The following is a 22,127-nucleotide window of genomic DNA, read 5'->3' as shown; positions in this document are numbered from 1 at the left end:
TGAGCCACATCCCCAGCCCTATGGTCAACTAATTTTCAACAAGAGTTCCCAAGACATTCCATCGGGAAAGAAGAGTGTTTTCTACAAATGCTCTTTAGACAACTCATCTGATGCAAGAGAATGCAGCTGAATCATTTCCTCACACCACCTACAAAATTTAACTCAAAATTCACCAAAGATGTAAATCAAAGATTAAAATGTTGATCTATTCCTTTGAGCAAACATGTAATCTATAAAACACACAAAAACCACAGGAATATTCATTCATATCCATGATTTGGTGCTGATTTTCTAGATGTGACTCTGAAAATATAAGCAACAAAAGAATAGAATGGGCTGGGGATACAGCTCGGTTGGTAGAGTGCTTGTCTTGCCTGCACAAGGCCCCGTTCAATCCCCAGCACCACACACACACACACACACACACACACACACACACAAGAATAGAACAGATATGCTGAATTTCATCAACATCAAAAGCTCTTGTGCTTCAAAAGACCCTGCAAAGAAAGTGAAAAGGCACTTCACAGAATGGGAGAAATTGTTTGCACATCTTGTATCTGATAAGGGACTTGTATCTATAATATATAAAGAACTTATATATGACTTGATAATTAATTTTTAAATAAGCAATAAGTCTGGAAGGAAATTTTTCTAAGAAAATATACAGATGGCAAATAAGCACATGAAAATATGCTCTCTTGGGCTGGGGATGTGGCTCAAGCGGTAGCGCTCTCGCCTGGCATGCGTGCGGCCCGGGTTCGATCCTCAGCACCACATACCAACAAGGATGTTGTGTCCACCGAGAACTAAAAAATAAATAAATAAATATTTAAAAAAAATTCTCTCTCTCTCTCTCCTCTCTCACTCTCTCTTTAAAAAAAAGAAAAGAAAATATGCTCTCACCATCATTAGGCATCAAGGAAATGCCAATCAATCAAAACCACAATGAGGTCCTATTTTGCATGAACTAAGATGGCTACAATCAGAAAGATAACAAGTGCTGGGAAGGAACGGAAGAAATCAAAATTCCCAGTAGGAATGTGAATGTTGCAGCCATTTTGGGAAAGCCCAGCAGTTTCTCAAACAGTTAAACACAGAGACCATATGACCCAGAAATGCCAATCTTGGGTATATACTCAACACAAATGAAAACCTATGTCCACACAAAAGCTAGTGAGGGTTTACAGCAACATCGATCCTAGGAGCCAACAGGTGGAGCCATCAGCTGGTGAATGGGTAACTAGAATGCTGTGTATGTACTGGTGGAGATTTTTTGGTCAAGAAGAGGCATGGAGTTCCCGTATATGCTACAGAACCTTGGAACATTATATGAAGTGAAAAAAGAGACGAAATGTCAAAAAATGTGATTGTTTTACATGAAAGTTTCAAAATACTCAAACCTATCAAGATAGACAGTAACTTTAGTTGCTTAGGGCTGGTGAGAAGGATGTCAGATAAAGGGCATAGGATTTCTTTATAAATAGGAAAATGTACCTGTGACATGAATGTTGCTACGAGATATCTAACCTGATCCACTGGTTCTCCACACCCTGGTTAACTTGGTAATTTCTCATTAGCTACCTATTGATCCCTCGAGTAAGGTAAGAATTTCCTGGGGCACCAAGAGGGCAAATGACAACCTAACACTGGGCAGCTCCGTTACTGATCGGTGTCATTTCACAAACATGCCGATGCAGAATAAAGAAGGGCACGGCTACAGGGGCCGAGTAGCACTTACCTGGGAAGATGTTGAGTCTCACGTGAGTCCACCTCTGCTGGGAGTTGACCAGGAAGTAGTTGTGGCTGGAAGCAGTGCTTCCTGGCTTAAGCTCCGTCATAGGAACCAGGGAAATCCAGTCGTCAGATTTTAGCTGGCAAGAGACACATAAATGCCAGCACAGTAGCTTTTAGGAAGAGCAGATTTTCTCATCCACGTGCCCAGGGCTCTTCAGGGGCAGAGGTGCTTTGGAATAGAGTAGTGATGGGTGCCTGAAGGAGAACTCTGACATCATCACCAAGAAGGTCAAGCCCAGGGCGTGACCACGAACACCAGGGCCCTGCCTGGGATCCTTCCCTTCCCACACTGATCCGAAGAGCGGCTCTGAGTGGAGGGAGTCTGTGAATGAAGCTCTCTGCTTGCTCCAACGTCCTCGTCTTGATGGCCAGAGGATTTTAGTGTGGCCCTTCAAATAAAAGGGTCAGGGCTGCCCCCCTGACCTGGGGAGGTCTGGGAGCCTGGTGAGGATCTCCTAGATGGGACTTCCAGCTGGGTGTCCCTTTGATGTCTCTGCCACTACTAATTTCCCTGCTAAGGATCATCACTTTCATAAAGCACAATACAAATTACTAGACAGATAAACTTTAAGAAACCAGAATGTGCTAAAACACAAGCCCCAATTGTTTATTTTATTAAGTTCAACTAACAAAATTTCCATGTCGAATTTCTGGGAAGGGTGAATTTTTCCTGCCACTTTCTACCTTATCTGGCCAAGGCCAGCAGAAGTGTGTGGACAGGGCTAGACCATTCCCAAGGCTCTTCAGGTCATCTGCTCCCTCATACAGACTTGAATGAACCACCAGCCAAGCATGTGCAAGACCACAGGGTGGTGGGAAAGGAGAGGGTCCCAGGGTCGCATGTCCCAATGATGACCTTTTGAAGAACCTGCAGGGCAGATCTGCAGTCCTGATATCAGACTACACCTGGAGGGCAGACACAGACCCACACCTGTGGGGCAGACCTAGACACACACCTGGGAGCAGACACAGATCCACACCTGGGGGCAGACACAGATCCACACCTGCAGGGCAAACCTAGACACACACCTGGGGGCAGACACAGATCCATACCTGTGGGGCAGACCTAGATACACACCTGGGGGCAGATACAGACCCACACCTGTGGGGCAGATACAGACCCACACCTATGGGGCAGATCTAGACACACACCTGGGGGGCAGACACAGATACACACCTGGGGGGCAGACACAGATACACACCTGGGGGGCAGACAGATCCACACCTGGGGGGCAGACATAGATCCATACCTGTAGAGCAGACCTAGATACACACCTGGGGGCAGACCTAGACACACACCTGGAGGGCAGATACAGACCCACACCTATGGGGCAGATCTAGACACACACCTTAGGGGCAGACACAGATCCACACCTGGGGGGCAGATACAGATCCATACCTGGGGGGCAGATACAGATCCATACCTGTGGAGCAGACCCAGGATACACACCTGGGGGGCAGACACAGATCCACACCTGTGGGGCAGATACAGACCCACACCTATGGGGCAGATCTAGACACACACCTTAGGGGCAGACACAGATCCACACCTGCAGGGCAAACCTAGACACACACCTGGGGGCAGACACAGATCCACACCTGCAGGGCAAACCTAGACACACACCTGGGGGCAGACACAGACCCACACCTGCAGGGCAGACCTAGACACACACCTGGGTAGTGACAGACCCACACCTGTGGGTCATACCTAGACTCACACTAGACCCACACCTGGAAGGCAGACCTAGACCCACACCTGGGAGCAGACACAGATCCACACCTGGGGGGCAGATATAGATCCATACCTGGGGGGGCAAACCTAGACACACACCTGGGGCAGACACAGATCCACACCTGGAGGGCAGATACAGATCCATACCTGTGGGGCAGACCTAGAAACATACCTGGGGGCAGACACAGATCCACACCTGGGGGGCAGACACAGATCCATACCTGTGGGTCATACCTAGACTCACACTAGACCCACACCTGGACGGCAGACCTAGACCCACACCTGGACGCAGACAGATCCACACCTGAAGGGCAGACATGGACCCACACCTGTGGGTCATACCTAAACCCACACTAGACCCACACCAGGAAGGCAGACCTAGATTCACACCTGGGGGAGAGGAAAACCCACATCTGTAGGGCAGACAGATCCACACCTGGGGGGCAGACATGGACCCACACCTGGTTGGCAGACCTAGACCCACACCTGGGTGGTGACATAGACCCACACCTAGGGGACATACCCAGACCCATACCTGGGGGGCAGACAGATCCACACCTGGGGTGCAGACATGACCCACACCTGGTTGGCAGACCTAGATCCACACCTGGCGGAGAGGCATAACCCACATCTGTAGGGCAGACAGATCCACACCTGGGGTGCAGACATGGACCCACACCTGGGTGGCGACACAGACCCACACCTAGGGGACATACCCAGACCCATACCTGGGGGGCAGACCTAGACCCATACCTGGGGGGCAGACCTAGACCCACACCACGGAGACAGACCTAGATTCACAGTGGGGGAGACATATAACCCACATCGGTGGGGCAGAAAGAACCCACAAGTATGGGGCATACCTGTGCAATGGCTGCAAACTCTTCAGGGGTGGCTGCGGCTCCTGTCCGGACCCCTCTCTGTGGGATTTCTGGCAGTTTATCTGAAGGGAAAGTTACCGACACTGGGGACAGGGCCATTAACTCATATGAAATCTCTAGTGGCACTGTGCACACAGCACCTTCAGTATGAGCCTACCCCCTGAGGTGACCTACCCTAGGTACAGGTGACACAGCACCTTCAGTATGAGCCTGCCCCCTGAGGTTACCTACCCTAGGTACAAGTGACACAGCACCTTCAGTATGAGCCTGTCCCCTGAGGTGATTTACCTTAAGTACAGGTGCACACAGGACCTTCAGTGTGAGCCTGTCCTCTAAGGTGACCTACCCCAGGTACAGGGTGACACAGCCTGTCCCCTGAGGTGATTTACCTTAAGTGCAGGTGCACACAGGACCTTCAGTGTGGGCCTGTCCTCTGAGGTGACACACCCTAGACACTGGTGACACAGCCTGTCCCCTGAGGTGATTTACCTTAAGTGCAGGTGCTACACACATAACCACATGGCTAAGAAAATCAGGAGTCGATGCGCAGGTCCAACCCTTGGGGCTGCTTCAGGGTCTCCAGGTGCAAGGAGTCCCTCCCCAGACCCATAGCTGCTGCCCTCAGGCTCTGAGTGGCCACAGGTGGGTGGAGTTGCAGCTAGCCGCTGTCCCAGGCCTCCTGTGGGACCTTCCAGAGCACAGCCAGCCTCCCTCTGCCCCCACAGCCTGAACCTTGAACATCCCAGGTCACTGGGTGCAGCTGGGTGTGGGGACGGATGACATCCACACTGGGCCAATGACCACTGCTACGCTGACTCTCAGGATCCCAGAGCACCCTGCCAGGCATCCTGGTCATCCTCCACCCCTGCCCAGCTGCCGTGGACACTGCTGGCCCCTGCAGTCGTCCTGAAGTGCTGGTGGGAGCACTCCAGGGGCCCCTCACCCACAGCCCTCACCTGGGGACGTGGCCCCACACACCTTTCTCCAGGTTGGCTGCCTGGATGGACATGCGAGGGGCATGACTTCCTGAGAAGTAAGAGGTGTCCACGTCGAAGCCGCGGATGATCCCCTGAATCCCCAGGCTGATGACACACCAGTCGTGACCTGCAGGGCACAGACGAGCATCCGTGAGCGCCGTACCTGGCTGGAGGGTGGCCACGGGGACCCCTTCCCACCTCAGGGAGACCTGCAGGTCGGCTCCAGCAGGCGACTGCACAGCTCGAGGCCCTTCTCCAGCTCTGAGGGGGGGCAACATTGCTTCTGGGAGCTTCCCTGTGACTGTCACGATACAGACACCCCAGCCCAGCCCTTATCTCTAGGGAGTCCTGTGCCGCCCGGGTGCCCTGCCTGCGTCTGCCCGTCCTGAAGTCCGCGTGTCGCGGTGCTGTCTTCATTCTTTGCTGGCAGACATGAGCCCCCTTAAGATGCCCAGAGTTGTGGGGATCCAGCAGATGTCCAGCTCCCCAGGAAGAAAACTAGAGGCACCCCACTTCTAGGGCTTGAGACAAGGGCAGGAAACCCCACCTGCCCAACCTGAGGCCTGGGCTAGTTCACTTTTATAGGCATTTTGGAGACTGACAAGAAGGAATCATTTCAAAGCATCCTGAGGTGACAGGAGGCAGGGTGCGCAGTGGTGCAGGTAGGTGTGGGCTCCGCCCTGGGCCGCTCTGAGGAGTGGACGAGGTGGGCGTGCCCACCTCGGAGTCGCTGGGTGTCGGGTGAGAGGCACCTGCCGTGGCGTCTGCCCGCGGCTCAGGTGGTCCTTGCCCCTCCGGGGCCGTGGACCTCACCAGCATCCACACTTCCCTGCAGTGTTCCCACCTGTCCGCCTGCTGGTGACCAGGGCCCGAGCCACGCCTCTCGACTTCTCAGAGCCTGGCGTCCAGATGGGGCCACGGGATACAGCACCTTCCACCAAAACTGACCCAGCATACCGGGCATCCCAGCCCCAGCCTGGCCTCCGAGGTGCAGGTGAGCGGCCGGCATCTCCCTACCTGCTGTCCGTCTCCTCCTGGTCTCCCATCCGTCCATCCATTTCCCAAACTCTGTGTACTCGTGCTCTTTAAAGTTTGGGTTGTCGCTCTAGAAGGAGGTACAGGCTGGTGGGTAACACTCCCACGGGGCTGGGCCTCAGCTCAGTGGCTTTAGCCCCAGGGACAAACAGAGGCTCAGGGAGCTACTGCTCCACCACTGCCCACTCCAGGTCGGGGCCCTCGCTGCCTTTGAATCACCGTCAGAGAACACCGTGGGCCTCGGCACAGACTCGGCCGCTGCTGGCAGCAAGTAAGGCCCTCCAGGCCCCACAGAGGCAGCAACTCCCAAGGGATCTAGGTGGCATGGACCAAGCAGGACAGGCCCCTCTGATTTCCAAAGCCACGTGGGACACAGGACGTCGTGACAGGTAATTCTGCCAGGGTGGCATGAGGACAGGCGAGGCTCCGTCCACCTGAACACCTCAGCCCTGCGCTGCCCCATGCCCCAGGAGGGAGGGCGAGGGCCCCTGAGGTCAGTGAAGCCGGGCTCCCTCCTCTGACCAGCAACCGAGCAGCCCCCTGTGTAAGAACAGGAAGAGGACACAGCCCCGGGGGAGCGCGGGAAGCTGAGGCGACCCGGGAGCCACCGCGGAAAGTGTGGACATTCAGAAGCTGTCAGGCGCATGGTAGGTGGCCACACACGGACCGTTGGCCCTGTCACCGCACCTAGGCACAGAGAGGGTCTTGTGTTGAAGCGATTCCAGTTCTTTCAATTCTAGAAGGTTGGCACAGATTTTGCCAGTTGAGCATCTCTAACCCCAGACCCCAAATCTGAGGTGTGAGGGTTGGGACTCCTGGACTTTGGTTTTCAGACCAGGGGCTTTCCCCGTAGTAACATTCAAGTGCTGCCCACCTTTACGCAAAATGCCAAGCAAACACCGGGCCTCTCTGTGCTGGGCACGTCTCATGGTCACGCAGGCTCTGGCTGGGAGACAGACTGCTGTGGTCTGCCTCTGACAGCCGAGTAGAACTGGGGCCGCAAGGGCCACACTCCACGGGCCCCTCGGTGTGCAGCCCCTGCTGGCCCTGATGCCTGTGAGCGTCCCAGGCCACAGCTGTCCTGGGGCTGACCCGGCCCTGCTACTGCTCATCTGAGGACTTTGCCTCCTCGCCTGCCCTGCCTGGGAGCTTTGCAGCACAAGACCAGGGGATGAGCAGCTGCTGGAGCAGCCCTCGCCTGAGCCCGGCACCTTGTCTCACCTCGCCGACTTCAGAAGGGAGGGAAATGCGCGCTGGCTGTTGACGCCTCCTATCTGTGCTTCATGTCATGGCAGCCTCGCTGCTGAAGCATGCCCCAGGGTCACAGTGTCCACTCTGTGAGGGACGCGGTGCCGGGCACCCAGTGGCCCCTTCTCCATGGTACTCCTTCTTTAGTTGTTGTTTACATGAAGGAGGCAGTGTGTGTGTGCGTGTGTGGTGACGTTAAGTGTGGCCGTGTCTGTGCCTGCGTGTCCTTGGTGTGTGCAGACGCATGCCTGTGCACACCAGTGCAGAGTGTAAGGAATGGGGCCCCTCCCCAGCCCACCTTCTGGGAGACCCTGCTTCCAGCCTGACAGTGTCCTTCCAACCCCGTGTCCTGCACACACAAGCGGCTCATCCTCCAGTGGCTGTGGGGGAGCCCGGGTCGGGAGGAGCTGTGCTTGTCTGCTTCTCTACTGGCTGACATTCAGGTGGGCTTCACCCTCCAAACAACACCAGAACGAATACTTTTCCATCAGTGCCCAATGGTGCACATAGGTGAATCTGGGGTAGCCAGGTCAAGGTGTGCACACGTGGAAACTGCCCAACCATAGGACTCCTGGAGACAAGGTAAAAAGCCTTGGCATTTGCTTGCTGTGTGACCTAGAACAAGTTAATTAGTATATCTGGTCCTCATTTTCTTTTCATTTCTCCTGAGGAATAAGTAAGTTAATAAATGGAAGCTGCCTTCAGAGTGTCAGGCTCCAGCTTATCCTGGACCCAGACAGAGAGCAACACATTCACCAGGACAACTAGATGCCACCACCCACGGCGCAGGCCAGAGCCCCAGCTGCAGGCACACGGCTCTGCCTGGGAGCCGGAGCCGTCCCCTCCCAGGCCTGTGCCTCTGGGTCTGGCAGGAGACAGGATTCCAGGGTGGCTTCTTCTTCCCTATGTCTGTCCTTTTTTGGGGGGAGTGGGGGCAGGAGTGAACCCAGGGGCACTTAACCCCTGAGCGACATCACCGGCCCTTTTTGTGTTTTTTATTTGGGGACAGGGCCTCTCTAAGTTGCTTAGGCCCTCACTAAGCCTGCTGGGACTGGCCTTGAACTTCACTGCTCCTACCTCTTCCTCCTGAGCTGCTGAAATGGTCCCTATTTTAATGAGAAACTGTCCTACACGTTCTTAACGAGGCAGGTAACGCATTTTCCCAACAATTCAGAACTTGCAGTTTCTTCCCGAGACACACAATGAAGTCCTCATTTGTCAAGGGAGCAGGGCAAGGACCTCAGTGTGTCCCCCTAAGGCCATGTGGCCCACGTTCCTTCCCTAGCTCCTGCTGTCTGCATGTTTCCATGTGGCCACGATGCTGTGCTGGTCAGTGAGAGGTCAGCTAAGGGCAGGGGCCTTCCCACCAGCCTCCTCACACACCACGCGCGTTCACGGTACCTTTATGAGGTTTTCTGCAGGAGCAAAGAAGTCGTCTGTTGAAAATAAAATCTAGACAAAGGGAAAGGGAAGTGAAGATAAAATAGTGTGAACTTAACAACGTTCCATTGGATTCCTAGTGAAACATTATGAGATGCAGGGGAATGTGGACGGGCCCAGGGAGGAGGCTCCGCAGGCAGTGACCTGCTGCTGACCCGTTGGTGCCTGGCTGCTCCTTGCAGCTTGCCCCAGCCTTTCCTCCTGATCCCTTTACCATCTGGACCTCGCACTTGGGAAGCAAATAAACCAGCTCCTTCTTTTCAAGAACTCAGAAGCTTGGGTTTTGTGGCTTTTTCCAACAGCAATGACAATAGGTCTGTATGCCACCCGGGGTCACACCTGAGCTCTGGTGGCCACTGTTTTCTTCCATGGGACTCCAGGAAGTCACCCTCCAGGGAAACTGTCCAGGAGTGTGTCAGCAAGCTGCACGTTTCTGCCGGGGAAAGGGGTGCACCCAGCTGGGCCCCATGAGCTCAGGTGGAAGCCAGGTTTTCTGGAGGAGCCTGTGGTCCCAGCAGCCTGCGGGGAGGTGCCCGGGCTCTGGCTGCCGCCGGGAATCCCAGGGCCAGGGAGGACCCAGCTCTCCTGGTGCTGCCGGCTTCCTGGCAGCTCCCTGGCCCCTGAGTGGGCTCTTGGAGCATCTCTTGCTGATGGATGCCCCACTGCAAGCGCCAGCCAGCTGCAGTGGAGTCCATGTGCTCCACCACCCTGTCCTCGGTGTGGTCACAGCACGGGCTGGGACTTCCCAAGCCTCTCCTTGTAAGGCAAGGTTCCTGGGAGGCCCCTGTGCCCATGGCAGGGACCTTCTCCTTCACATCGAGGCGAGCTTCCTTCCGGGAGAGAATCAGGCCACATCCAAGCTGAAGGGCCACCACGCATTCTGAATTGGCCCACAGAGGGAGAGGGGGTCCCCTCACAGGGCAAGGGGCCTTTTTGAGCATTGAGGCTAGGCCATCCCTGTTCAGGACTGCCTCCACTAAGTAAATCTGTGGAAGCAGGGAGGTGCTCCCTGGCGGGCACCCGTCACCCTGATCGCTGGTGCCAACTCAGTTCTCTGCCCTGGGGAGGGGGACCCCCAGCCTGCGGGCAGGAAACCCTGGCTGCTCCCTGAAGGCCGCTTACCTTTCCTCCCACAGACTCGGAGGCCATGTCGACCAGCTGGGCAAAGTCCAGGAATCGGGTCAGTTTCCCCTCCTTCGAAGCATCAGCCATGCTTCCTGGAAGCCAGAAGGCAGGTGCAGTGAGCCTCTGCAGGCAGAAGGGCCGCGGGTCTGCCGGCAGGAGGACCCCAGCCAGGCTCCCAAAACCAAGCTCAGAGACATCAGAGGTGAGGGGTGACAGAGCTGGGCTTACTGTCACCTGGGGGGCATGAGTGTCTTTGTATGAGCACGCCAGAGGAGGGCGTGAGAGAGGGCTTGCTTTGAGTCAAGGGCACCAGACACACAGTCCCACCACTGCAGACCTGCAGCTTGTGTCGTGATTAAAGCAGAGAAGTCATTCTCACGTAGAAAAGCCACTTTTACCGTCTGTGGGTGCATTCAAAACACCACCCAGCAACTGGGTGACAAGGCCTGGCTAGCAATGGGGCAGAGCCGAGGACACCCCTCTGCCCACAGGAGCACCCCGTGCAGGACGGACACCTGCAGACGCACCTCCACCACACTGGGGCTCAGAGACAGGACCTCGGAGCTCTCTCCATGCAGGACTCAGGACTGTGCCGGCACCACCAGGGGCCAACAGGAACCTAGGCCAATCCCAGCACCAGAAGAAACAGAGACCTGAAGGAGCCAGGCGGCCCCAGACTGTACCCCTCAGCCAGCGGGTGCCTTGTGCTCCTCCCCTTTCTTCTGCTCCTCATGGAGAAAACAGAAAGCCACATAAAATCCATGATTTCTATTAAGAATTATTCCTAGGATTAGGATGTCGCTCGGTGGAACAGTACTTGCCTCGCAGGCATGAGACCCTGGGCCCAAGTCCCAGGACCACCAAAAAGGAGAACGATTCTTTTTTTTTTTTTTTTCGAGATATTTACTCAATTTTATTAGAACAAGCAGAACTCCCATCTCCTCATTCTTGCTTGTCTATAACATTGATGACCAGATATGGCTTTGACAGGTAATCCAGGATCAAGTTTCTCAGTCCAAAATGCCAACTACCCTCTTTGCTAGGAGAACGATTCTTATTCATAAAAGAATAAATGACAATAAATACAATCAGCAGGGGATTTCCCTTGAAATTGCACAATTAATCATGAAATATTGAGCTTCCTATGAAACACTGTGTGTAACAGACATTCCCCGCATCTGTTCTGAAGGAGAACAGAACGGATAATCCAAAGAGTGACTTGGTGACATGGCACCTGAGAAGGGGGGATCCAGTCTCCCTCCTAAGCAGCAGACTCGCATGCTACCCACCAACTGGAAACCCCTCCCTGGGACGTCTAATCAAATGTCAGAGCTGAAGTGTCCGACTCTCTGCTGCTGCTGGTCCCGAAGGGGCCCCACCCTCAGCCTCCACACCCCAGCTGGTGGCCACCCCTCCTGCAGCCACTGGAGCAGAGCCCTGGGGTCAGTCTCCCTGGCCCCTGCCCTTCACAGCACCTGCCCTCTGTGGTGCAATCTGACTCGGTGTCTGAAACTCCCTTCCTCTGAGAAGGTGGGAGGTGGGAAGGGCGTGGGCCAGACACAGCTGGCCTCGCGTGGACGCGGCGCTGTAGCAGGCCGGCGGGCTAGTGCGGGTCTGCGCGCTGGAATGTGGTTTCCTGCTCTGGATGTGTTTGCCGTCTTTCCACATCATGCACACACACCACGAGGAGCCGGGGGGACAGCACCCTCGCCACCCCTCGGTGGCCTCCTGCGGCCACCCTCCCTCCCTCTGCAGTCTGCTCTCGGCCCAGCACCCTCAGGGATCTTTCAGAAACAGTCAGCTGCTCGGACCCTCTCCATCAGCACGCCTGGTCTCCCGTGCCTTCCACCACCCCAGCTGCCTCTCCCTCCCTGGCCACAGGCATGCTCTACATCAAGCCCCTCCTCGGGCCACCCCAACTCTGAGACTTCACAGTGGCCGTTCCCTGTGCTGAGAATGCTCTTCCTGACAGCCTGTGACCTGCTCACTCCCTCGGAGCCTCTGCTGGACTCCCTCCCCACGAGACTGGGCTGCCCCCACTCAGTGCCGTGCCCACCGCCCCAGCCTCCAAGGCCCCTGCCAGACCCACCATTAGGTAGGCACAAAGCGTGACTTGCTGTCTGCAACCTCTGTCCCCTGCCTTTCCAGATTCAGTGCCTGGCCTCCAGGGCAGTCTTGTCTGCTTTGTGTCCCCACTGTGTCCCCAGGGACACACAAGATGTTTGCTCAGAGGGTGGAAGGGTTTCACAACACTGGCTCTGGAGAAACCCTTGCTGAGGGTGGAGAGGTGCAGGCTGAGAGAGACACCCACGTTTACTGCATGTGCAGCTGTCACCATGCGTGTGTGCCTGTCACCAGGCCTGCGCGGCTGTCACGTGTGTGCACAGTTGCCCTTCATGGTCTCATTTGAATCCTCAGAACCTGCGACATTATTAGTATAGTACTGGTCACCTCTTGCTAACAAAGAAGACACAGCTCTGGGGGTCAAGTGACCTGACTCAGCCCACAGCTGAGGAGCAAAGACCAGTCAAACGTGACCGGCACCGGACGCCCTTACAGTGCTGGCAGTGGTGAGCGCTGTCGGTGCTCCTCAAACAACAACTTCACTGACTGCGGTGAAGTGGCGCCCTCCTCCACCGAAGCCTTCACTGGGCTGCTCCAGAAATGTCCACCTTGGCTGACGGAGGACTCTCAGCCAAAGACTCTGCAAGAGTTCCATGTAGACAAACTGCCTATTGTCATGTCACCCTGCTTCACTTGGCCACTGGCCGGGAAGATGGGCACTCCGGGTGCTGGACACCCCCTTACTAGTTTTTCACAAACGTGTGTCCAATGTGCAAACCAGGCCTCTGGCCTTGAGCTGGGCTCCACAGAGAGGTCTAATTTCCAAGAGAAGTCACAACTGGGCCCATGGCAACAGCTGGCAGGGGAGGGGAGAGGGGGAAGAAGCTCTGCCCTTCCCGGTGCCCTTGAAGGGTTAACTTGCCCAGAACAGTGAAGGAAAACGCTGCTTTATGTGAACTTCTGCAGACTGTGGCCTTGTGAGCCCCTCCTTACAGGTTGGGTGTAAAACTCTGAAACTCCCTGAACTCGGGGTTCAGGGGATTGATTCATTACAGCAGAAGCTGTGCCCTCTGAGCCTGGCTGCAGCCACATAAAACTGTTTCCTGCTGTCTTTGGTGTCTTGCCCCGTCTGTCCCTAAAACAGTGGGTCTGTGGCTCCAGAGCTCCCAGAATCAGACCCAGTGACACCAGCTGGCTGGTGACACTGAAGCTGTGAAGGTGACCACTTGTGGAAATGCAGGGACAGGGCATGCTCAAGGCACTATGGCCGCTGAGCACACACCCAGGGGACTTTGGAGGCTCAGGAATCGCCCTTGAAGAGGGGCTTAGAATGAGAGGAGGAGCAGGGCAGGCGGCAGCAGCCAACACAGAGGTGCACAGGTAAAGTGCCCCCAGGACGAGAGCTGGTGACAGCCTGTGTCTGCCCCTGCATCATCCCACGGGAAGCCACCAGCACACATGGAGAGCTGACAAGCTTAAGCAATTAAAATTAATTAACACAACTTCTAATCCTGTCCCTCCTTGGTTCTAGTCACCTCTCACATTCTCAGTGGCCACATGTGGCCTCTACACTGGACAGCCAGGTATAGGACATGCCCATGACCACAGTGTGGGGCATTCTGGGAAAGCTCTGGAAAGACAGGTGCAGAGCCCCCACCAGTCACTTGCAGGGGAAACAGAATCAGAAGCAGCAGGAAACCACAACACAGACACAGCCTGCGTGGACTCTGGAAGTAGCGCTACTGCAAGAAGAGGGTTCAAGATGGCGGGCTAGAGGAAACTGCATTCCTAGTCATTCCTTAGCTCAACCAGTGGAGTACTGCTTCTCTGTGAGGTGGGTGAAAGAGGAATTTTACTAAAACTAACATTGGACAGTCAGAGTGTCTTAGAGATTCCGACATTTAGGTACATTAAGCCAAGAAAAAAGACTCCCTCGAAGCCAAGCCAGCTGCAGCAGGGGTAGCAGCTCTGGCTAACACAGAGGGAGGAAGAACACAGAAAAACCCAACGGACAGATTAAGTACGGAAAATCCTGGGGTCAGAAAAGCGGCCTGCCCTTAGCTGATCCAGAGGCTGCAATGTGCACTGGGCATGAAAAGTGCCCTGAGTTCCCAACTGGCCTGGAGAACTGAGGCAGGAGCCACCTTAAGGTGGCCATGCTGCACCTGCTGCGCTGCAGGAGCCTGGAGATCTGAGCAAACACCGCTAATCGGTCCTGACAAGCACCTGCCACAAGGCCTAGCAGAATAGGAGTAAAACAAGCACAGAGCCCATTTTACCCAGGGGGATTCAAGTCAGGAAAGCAAAGAGAAGTTCAACTCACTTACCTCTTGGAGTCCGGCAGCTCACATGACCAGCTCACGTGAATAGGTGGCTGTGAGTACACTCAAGGGCTAAGCCTGGGAAGCCCGGCAAAGCTGTGATTGCCGCGGCAGAGAGGGTGAAGGATTGGCTCTCCTGACCCACTAGCAGAATCCTAGGGAGACTCGGGAGGTCCAGACTCCCAGCAGAGACTAGAACTTCCAGGCCCTGGAGGTGTGTTGATCTAATCTCTCCAGAGCAGAAACCACCCAGCAAAGACCCTGAGGCTGATTAGGCCTAAGCCCCAGCTGCTGGGACTGGCTCATAGACCCTGCAGCAGCCCCTCCCTGGGCGTGCACACTGACCTCGTCTGTGTGGACAAAACTCCACTCGCCAGCACTTCCCATCCCATCCTACCTCATCTGGGGAGAAGAGAAGCTGAGAATTATTTGAAACAGCATCAATCTTAGGCCACTCTAACTGGAAGCTTGGTGAGTGACATAAAAAGAGAAAGGGGTTAATGACCCCAGCCCTTGCTCTTGCTCTCAGTACAGAGCTCAAGAAGAAATGGAATGGACAGTCAGGCGTGGGCAGTGACCATCTATTCTCATCGACTATTTTGACCACCTTAGGGCAGATAATTCCTTCATTTTTCATTAAGAATCGTTTGGTGGGGTTAGTTTGTTTTTGTGTGTGTTTCTTGTGCTGACTAGTTTACACATACATAAACATATTTGTTTCTTTTTTCTCATTTTCAGCATTTTTTAACTGTAGTTTCTTTTCCTTGTCTTTTGAGGGTTAGGGTTTTGATTGGTGCATTTGGCTTTGCTTTGTGTTGTTTCTCATTTGTCTTTCTCCTGCCAACAGCCAAGCCTCTTGTGATTGCGGCATCGGAGAGGGTGAAGGATTGGCTCCCCTGACCCACTCTCCCTTCACTTCATTACTTCTATTTTTTCTCCTTCCTTATAACCATCCCATGGAACAACTCTTCTGCATTCTCTCTGCTCACTTTGGAAATTTGTAAACTCTTTTCTATAGTCTTATCACATTTTCTATTCTCCTTATTAACTGTATTCTTACCATCTTTTAGCGCTAATTCATTGATGTAACTCCTGCCACCACCATCGATGCTATTGCAATTATTACTGCTGTGGATGACATAGCTGACACCTATTGTTTGTTTCAATGCCAGACATAGTTCATGGTATGTCTATGTCTGGCATTGAAACAAACAATAGGTTTTTGCTGTTGGCAAATGCTGACACTACCATTTCTGTTTTTTCAGGCAATTAACATTCTAGATGTCATAATAGGAACCAGATATGTAGTTTAATGCTATATATTGTTTGCATTAGTTGTTGCTACTGTTTGTTTCCCCCGTTCTGTGAGGTGCTGGGACACTGCAAGTTCACAGGGTAGACACTCCTCCACTGAACAAAACTCAATCAAAAGACAGCCACACCTTACTCCACAAAAATCAAGGACACTCTACCTTGCGTTAAACTTTAATTAAAAGATTGAAAGAGAAAAAAAAACAAACTATTAATCAGGCCCCAAATAGAAACAGCTAGGGGTAGGACACCAGGTCTCACCTATGACATCCATTGCTATAGCAAAAACAGAGAGAGATAACACAAAGTCTATGGACATCATCCTACAAGGGGGTCTCACTCCAGATCACTCTAGGACACTTTGGCAGGTGAAGACTGTGCCCTAAAATGACCCACACATATGAGTGAAAAATAAATCCCTTCCAAGAGATACATAAAACCCAACAAATGAATACAAGAAACATGAAAAAGCAAGCTAACACTATACTTCACAGATGTCATAAATCATCATCAAAAGACCCCCAAAACACTAAAGGGATGAAATACCAGAAAAGGAATTCAAAAGAATCATTATAAAAATGATCAATGAATTCCAAGAAAATTCAGAAAAACAACTGAATGAATTAAGAAAGTCAGTACACAATATGAATGAGAAATTTAATAAGGAGATAGAAAATTTTTTAAAAACTCAAATAAATCTTAGAAGTTGAAGACACAATACATCAGATAAAATGTTTAGTTGAAAGACTCTCTAATAGAGTAGAACATGTTGAAGACAGATTCCCATAACTGGAAGACAAAGTGGTGAGTCTTGAACATACATATAGTATTAAAGAAAAAAAATAAGCAACCATTATCAGAATATACAAGAACCCTAGGACAACATGAAGAGACCAAATTTAAGAATCATTGGAATTGAAGAGGGCTGTCAGATCTGGGCTAATGGAATGGATAAACTCTTCAAGGAAATAATAACAGAAAAATATCCAAACCTTCAGAATGAGATGGACATCCAGATACAAGATACATCTAGAATGAGGATAGAATTTTAAAAGCCTCAAGAGAAATGTGTAAGATCACATTTAGAGATAAACCAGTCAGAATCACTTCTGATGTCTTGCACAAACTTTTCAAGTCCTGAAAGAAAATAACTGTCAACCAAGACTGCTATATCCAGCAAAGCTATCATTCAAAATCAACAATGAAATAAAAATCTTTCAAGATAAGCAGAAACTAAAAGAATTCATGACTACTAAACCAGCACTACAGAACAACTTAAAGAAACACTGCATACAAAAGAAATCAAAAACCTCAGAGCTCACAAAATAACAAATGTCATTTGAAAAATAGCTAAGCAAATGAGAAATAGGACCAAATTAAACATGGGAAGTAATTCAAAATGTTGGGAATTAATAAACATCTGTCTATAAGAACATTAAATGTAAATGATCTCAACTCTCCAATTAAAATACATAGGCTGGTAGAGTGGATTTAAAAACCAGACTCAACTATATATTGTTTGCAAGAGACTTACCTTACAGGCAGAGACAGCCCCAGGCTGAAAGGGAAAGGATGGAAATTTATATACTATGTGAATGGAGTTCAAAAACAAGCAGGAGTAGCTACTCATAGCTGATAAAGCAGATTTAATCAGAAGAGACAAAGAAGGTCACTTCATATTGGCAAAGGGAGCAATCCAGTAAAAAGATATAACAATAAGAAATATTTATGCCTCAAATGCCTCAAGAAATTACATAAAAGAGACACTACTCAAATTTAAGCCCCTGATAGGCCCAGTACAAACATATTGGATGATTTCAACACAACTCTCACCATTAGATAAGTCATCAGACATAAACTCAGTGAAGACTCCTTGGACCTAAAAAATATTATAAATCAAATGAACCTAGCAGACATCTATAGAATATTTCATCCAATAATAGCTAAATATACCTTCTTCTCAGCAGCTCAATGAGCCTTCTCCAAAATACACCATATTTTAGCCCACAAGGCAACTCTTAGCAAATACAATAAACGAGATATAATTCCTTTCTAATTCATAATGGAATGAAATTAGAAATTGACATGACCAAACCCTACAGAAACTATAAAAACACATGGAATTTGAACAATACTCTTTTGAATGATCAGTGAGTGATACAAGAAATCAAGGGAGAAATTTAAAATTCTTGGGCTCAAATAAAAATAGTGATACCTACCAGAACCTCTGGGACACTATGAAGGCAGTTCTAAGAGGAAAGTTTATAGCTGTGAGCGCCTACATAAGAAAATTAGAAAGATCCCAAATAAACATCTAATGATGCTTTTCAAGGCCCTTGAAAAAGAATACCAAACCAATTCCAAGACCAGTAGAAGGAAGGAAATAATCAACAGCAGACAGAGCTGAAACCAATTAACTTGAAAATTCAAAAAACAAAGAATTGGTTTGTTGAAAAGATCAACAAGATTGATAAGCCCTTGGCCAAACTGACCAAAAGAAAAAGAAAGACAAAGTGAAATTATAGATGAAAAAGGAAAAATCACCATGAACATCTTAGAAATCCAGCAGATCATTAGGGACAATTTTGAGAACTTATACTCCAATAAATTGGAAAACCTAGAAGAAATGGATATTCTTCTAGACAAATATGATCTGCTAAAACTGAATCAAGAGAATGTAGGAAGCCAAAGTAGACCAATAACTTGTAATGAGATATTCAAGCAATAATAAAAGGCATTCCAACAAAGAAATGCCCAGGACCAGACGGATTCTAAGCTGAATGCTACCAAATCTTTAAAGAAGAACTTATGCCACTACTCCTTAAAGTAGTCCATGAAATAGAAACAAATGGAACACTTCCAAATTCACCCTATGAAACCGATATCACACTCATGTCCAAACCAGATAAGTACATCAAGGAAAGAGAACTCCAGACCAATATCCCTGATGACTCTGATGCAAAAAAAGATACTTAGTAAAACATTAGCAAATCGTATTCAACAACATATTAAGACTATACACCACAACCAAGTTGGTCTTATTCCAGAGGGGAACGGATGGTTCAGTACACACACATCAATCAATGTAATCCATCACAGTAACAGGACTAAGGACCACTTAGTCATCTCAACAGATGCAGAGAAGGCCTTCAACAAAATTCAACACCCACTCATCATAAAAACGCTGAAAAACGAGACACAGAAGGAATCTACCTCAACACCATAAAGACTGTGCATGAAAAAACCAAGGCCAACCTCATAGTAGATGAGGAAAAACTAAACGCATTTCCTTTAAAACCTGGGACAAGACGAGGATGTCCACTCTCACCACTCCTATCTAATATAGTGCTAGAGATGCTAGCAGGGACAACTGGACAAGAGAAAGAAATGGGAGGAATAAGAACAGGAGAGGGAGCTTGAGGCATGCAGGGCTGCAGACGCTGCAGATCCGCGACCTGGACCATCCGAGGTGGTGATCACAGCTCCTCAAGTCTGCAATTTAAAAAAATGGCCTCCTATCAGACTACATTGCAAAAATGGGAACGAAACAGGATGGAAAGAGTAAAAAAGCTGAAGAGGCAGAGCCTGAAGAATTTGTGGTAGGAAAAGCACTAGACCGACGTGTAGTAAATGGAAAGGTGGAATATGTTCTGAAGTGGAAGGGACTTACAGATGCTGACAATACTTGGGAACCGAAGAAAATCTAGATTGTCCTGAGTTGATTGAAGCATTTGTTAATTCTCAAAAAGCTGGTTTTAAAAAAAGCATTTGTTAATTCTCAAAAAGCTGGTACCAATTTTCTTGGTACCAAAAAAGATGGAACCAAAAGAAAATCTTTATCTGACGGTGAATCTGACAACAGCAAGTCAAAGAAGAAAGGAGATGCAGCTGACCAACCAGGAGGCTTTGCCAGAGACTTGGTCCTGCACGAAGGATGGGTGCCACAGACCGCAGTGGGGAATCGATGTTCTTTTAAAATGGAAAGACTCAGAAGAGGTCGACTGGGTGCTGGCAAAAGAAGCAAATATGAAGTGTCCTCAGACTGTAATTGCTTTTGATGAAGAGAGGCTAACTTGGCATTCTTGTCCAGAAGATGAAGCTCAATAACTATTTGCATTTATATGTGTGTGTGTGTGTGTGTGTGTGTGTGTGTGTGTGGTGTGTAAATAATATATGTAAAATCTGACTCTTGACTTTTGATTTACTAGTGTGAAAAAATAAGTACATTCTAATGAAAATCAAGTTTGATATGTTGGTTTTGAAAGTAGTATTGGGGAGTTGTTGGGTTTTCTTTCTTTGTTTTGAATCAATAGCACTAGTTATTTTGAACAAATAAAAGCTTTCTGTAGTTGCTTCCTTTAGCAAAAAAAAAAAAAGAACAGGAAAGGAACAAGCCAAATTATCACTGTTTGAAGATGATCTGATGCTATATCCAGACAATCAAATAAAACTCCACCAAAAGATTGCTAGAGCTCATAGACAAACAAAGCTAGCAGGTTACCAAATCAACATACGAAAATCAAAGCTTGGGGCTGGGGTTGTGGCTCAGTGGCAGAGTGCTCTCCAGGCATGTGGGAGGCACTGGGTTCAATCCTCATCACCACATAAAAATAAATAAATAAAGGTACTGTGTCCATCTACAACTGAATTTTTTAAATCAATAGCTTTCCTATATACCAATAATGAATCTGCTGAGAAAAACAAATTAAGAAAACAATTCCATTCACAATAGCCTCCAATAAAATAAAACACCTAGTGCCAAGTCTAAATGGGGAGGTGGAAGACGTCCACACCACAGGCCGTCTCAACGCTGCCCACTTCTGTCCCCACCCAAAACCTCACTCAGTGAAACATTCCTATTGGGGAAGAGAGGGTGGAAGGAAGGAGGGAGGACGGGAAGAAGGGAGGGAGGGAGGACGGCTTCCCCTGGAATGCGTGCAGAGCTCTGTCCCACACTGCCCAGTGCCGGGGGTGCCCTCGGCCCAGGCCACCAGCAGACAGACCTTTCCAAACTTGGCCTGTGGCACAGACATCGTCCCTGGTCACCGGAGCTCAACTGCATGTGGCCTGTTTCCCAACTGGATGCACATGTCTGCAAGCTCTCCAGTGTGTGTGTGGATATTCATAGACAACCTCAAAGCCATTCGCACATGTTCAAGGCTAATAATCATTTGGAAACATCTCTTTTAATTGGAAGAGTGAAAAACTCGCCATCAACCTTCTCCTCCGCCTTTCTGGAGTCCGTGTCCCTTACCCCACCAGACCTGCGAGCTTCTCCGGGGAAACAGAGCCATGAGGACCTTTACGGCCACTTCCAGGAAGAATTTCCTTATGCTCTTTCTCATTCTCTTGGCAAAGCTCCACCTGCAGAGAAGACTCTGCTGCTCAGATGTGTTTAAACTGTGTTACACTGAGATAAAGAAACATAAACAGCCCTGTGACCTGTTGCAGAGGAGCCCCAGGGGAGGAAGTCCCAAGGCGGGCCCCACTCCCAGCCCAGTTTCACAGAGACACGGGGTCTGCTCCTCCCTGGCCTCCTCTCCCTCTCCACTGCAGTCTTCAGGCGAGAAAGAAGGCCTCTAAAGAAGAGTCCCTCTGCTGCCAGGACCCACCAGGCACACAGACAGGCTCAGCGCTGGCCATGGCATCTAGTTCCACGTGTGCCACTTAAATTTAAATCCAGTGACTTCCAAAATCCAGGTCCTTAGCTATGTGTGTGCCCAGAGCTCCTAATGGCTGGTAGCTGCCAAGCTAAACAGCCCAGGGGGGCACTCCATGGCTGCAAAGAGCTCTCCCAGGCAGTGCGGGTGGCCGCTCGAGTTCTCTTTACATTATAGGACAGCACCCATTATTTTAACACCCATTTCACTAATGACCTTGAAATAGTACCAGAATTTAGTAGTGGTCCAGAAGTCTTCGACACCCTGTCACTGATGTAGGAAGGCCTCGACCAACTACAAAATCGCCTACTTCACTACCGCCTCCTGCACTGGAGACCTGCTAGGCACCTGACCACAGGTCTCCACCCCTCCCTCCTCCTGCACTGGAGACCTGCTAGGCACCTGACCACAGGTCTCCACCCCTCCCTCCCCCTGCACTGGAGACCTGCTAGGCACCTGACCACAGGTCTCCACCCCTCCCTCCTCCTGCACTGGAGACCTGCTAGGCACCTGACCACAGGTCTCCACCCCTCCCT

The 22,127-nt window shown here is 50.5% G+C and overlaps 1 protein-coding gene and 1 pseudogene across 1 annotated transcript in view; one reads left to right on the top strand and one right to left on the bottom strand.

Moving 5' to 3' along the window:
* Allc (allantoicase) overlaps positions 1–22,127 on the bottom strand; it is a 35,197-nt gene that overhangs the window by 6,684 nt on the left and 6,386 nt on the right. Inside the window, exons 2-7 of the mRNA XM_026411229.2 lie at positions 10,233–10,327; positions 9,072–9,122; positions 6,405–6,492; positions 5,389–5,514; positions 4,393–4,472; positions 1,742–1,874 (exon numbers count right to left, since the gene is read on the bottom strand). Of these exons, the coding sequence (XP_026267014.1) occupies positions 1,742–1,874; positions 4,393–4,472; positions 5,389–5,514; positions 6,405–6,492; positions 9,072–9,122; positions 10,233–10,322 (568 nt within the window). The 5' untranslated portion in view covers positions 10,323–10,327. The remainder of the gene's footprint in view (positions 1–1,741; positions 1,875–4,392; positions 4,473–5,388; positions 5,515–6,404; positions 6,493–9,071; positions 9,123–10,232; positions 10,328–22,127) is intronic.
* LOC113198503 (chromobox protein homolog 3-like) lies at positions 19,439–20,038 on the top strand (annotated as a pseudogene).

Source organism: Urocitellus parryii, chromosome 12, assembly GCF_045843805.1.
Source record: "Urocitellus parryii isolate mUroPar1 chromosome 12, mUroPar1.hap1, whole genome shotgun sequence".
NCBI lineage: Eukaryota > Metazoa > Chordata > Mammalia > Rodentia > Sciuridae > Urocitellus > Urocitellus parryii.
This window is presented reverse-complemented; position numbering and strand designations above follow the sequence as displayed.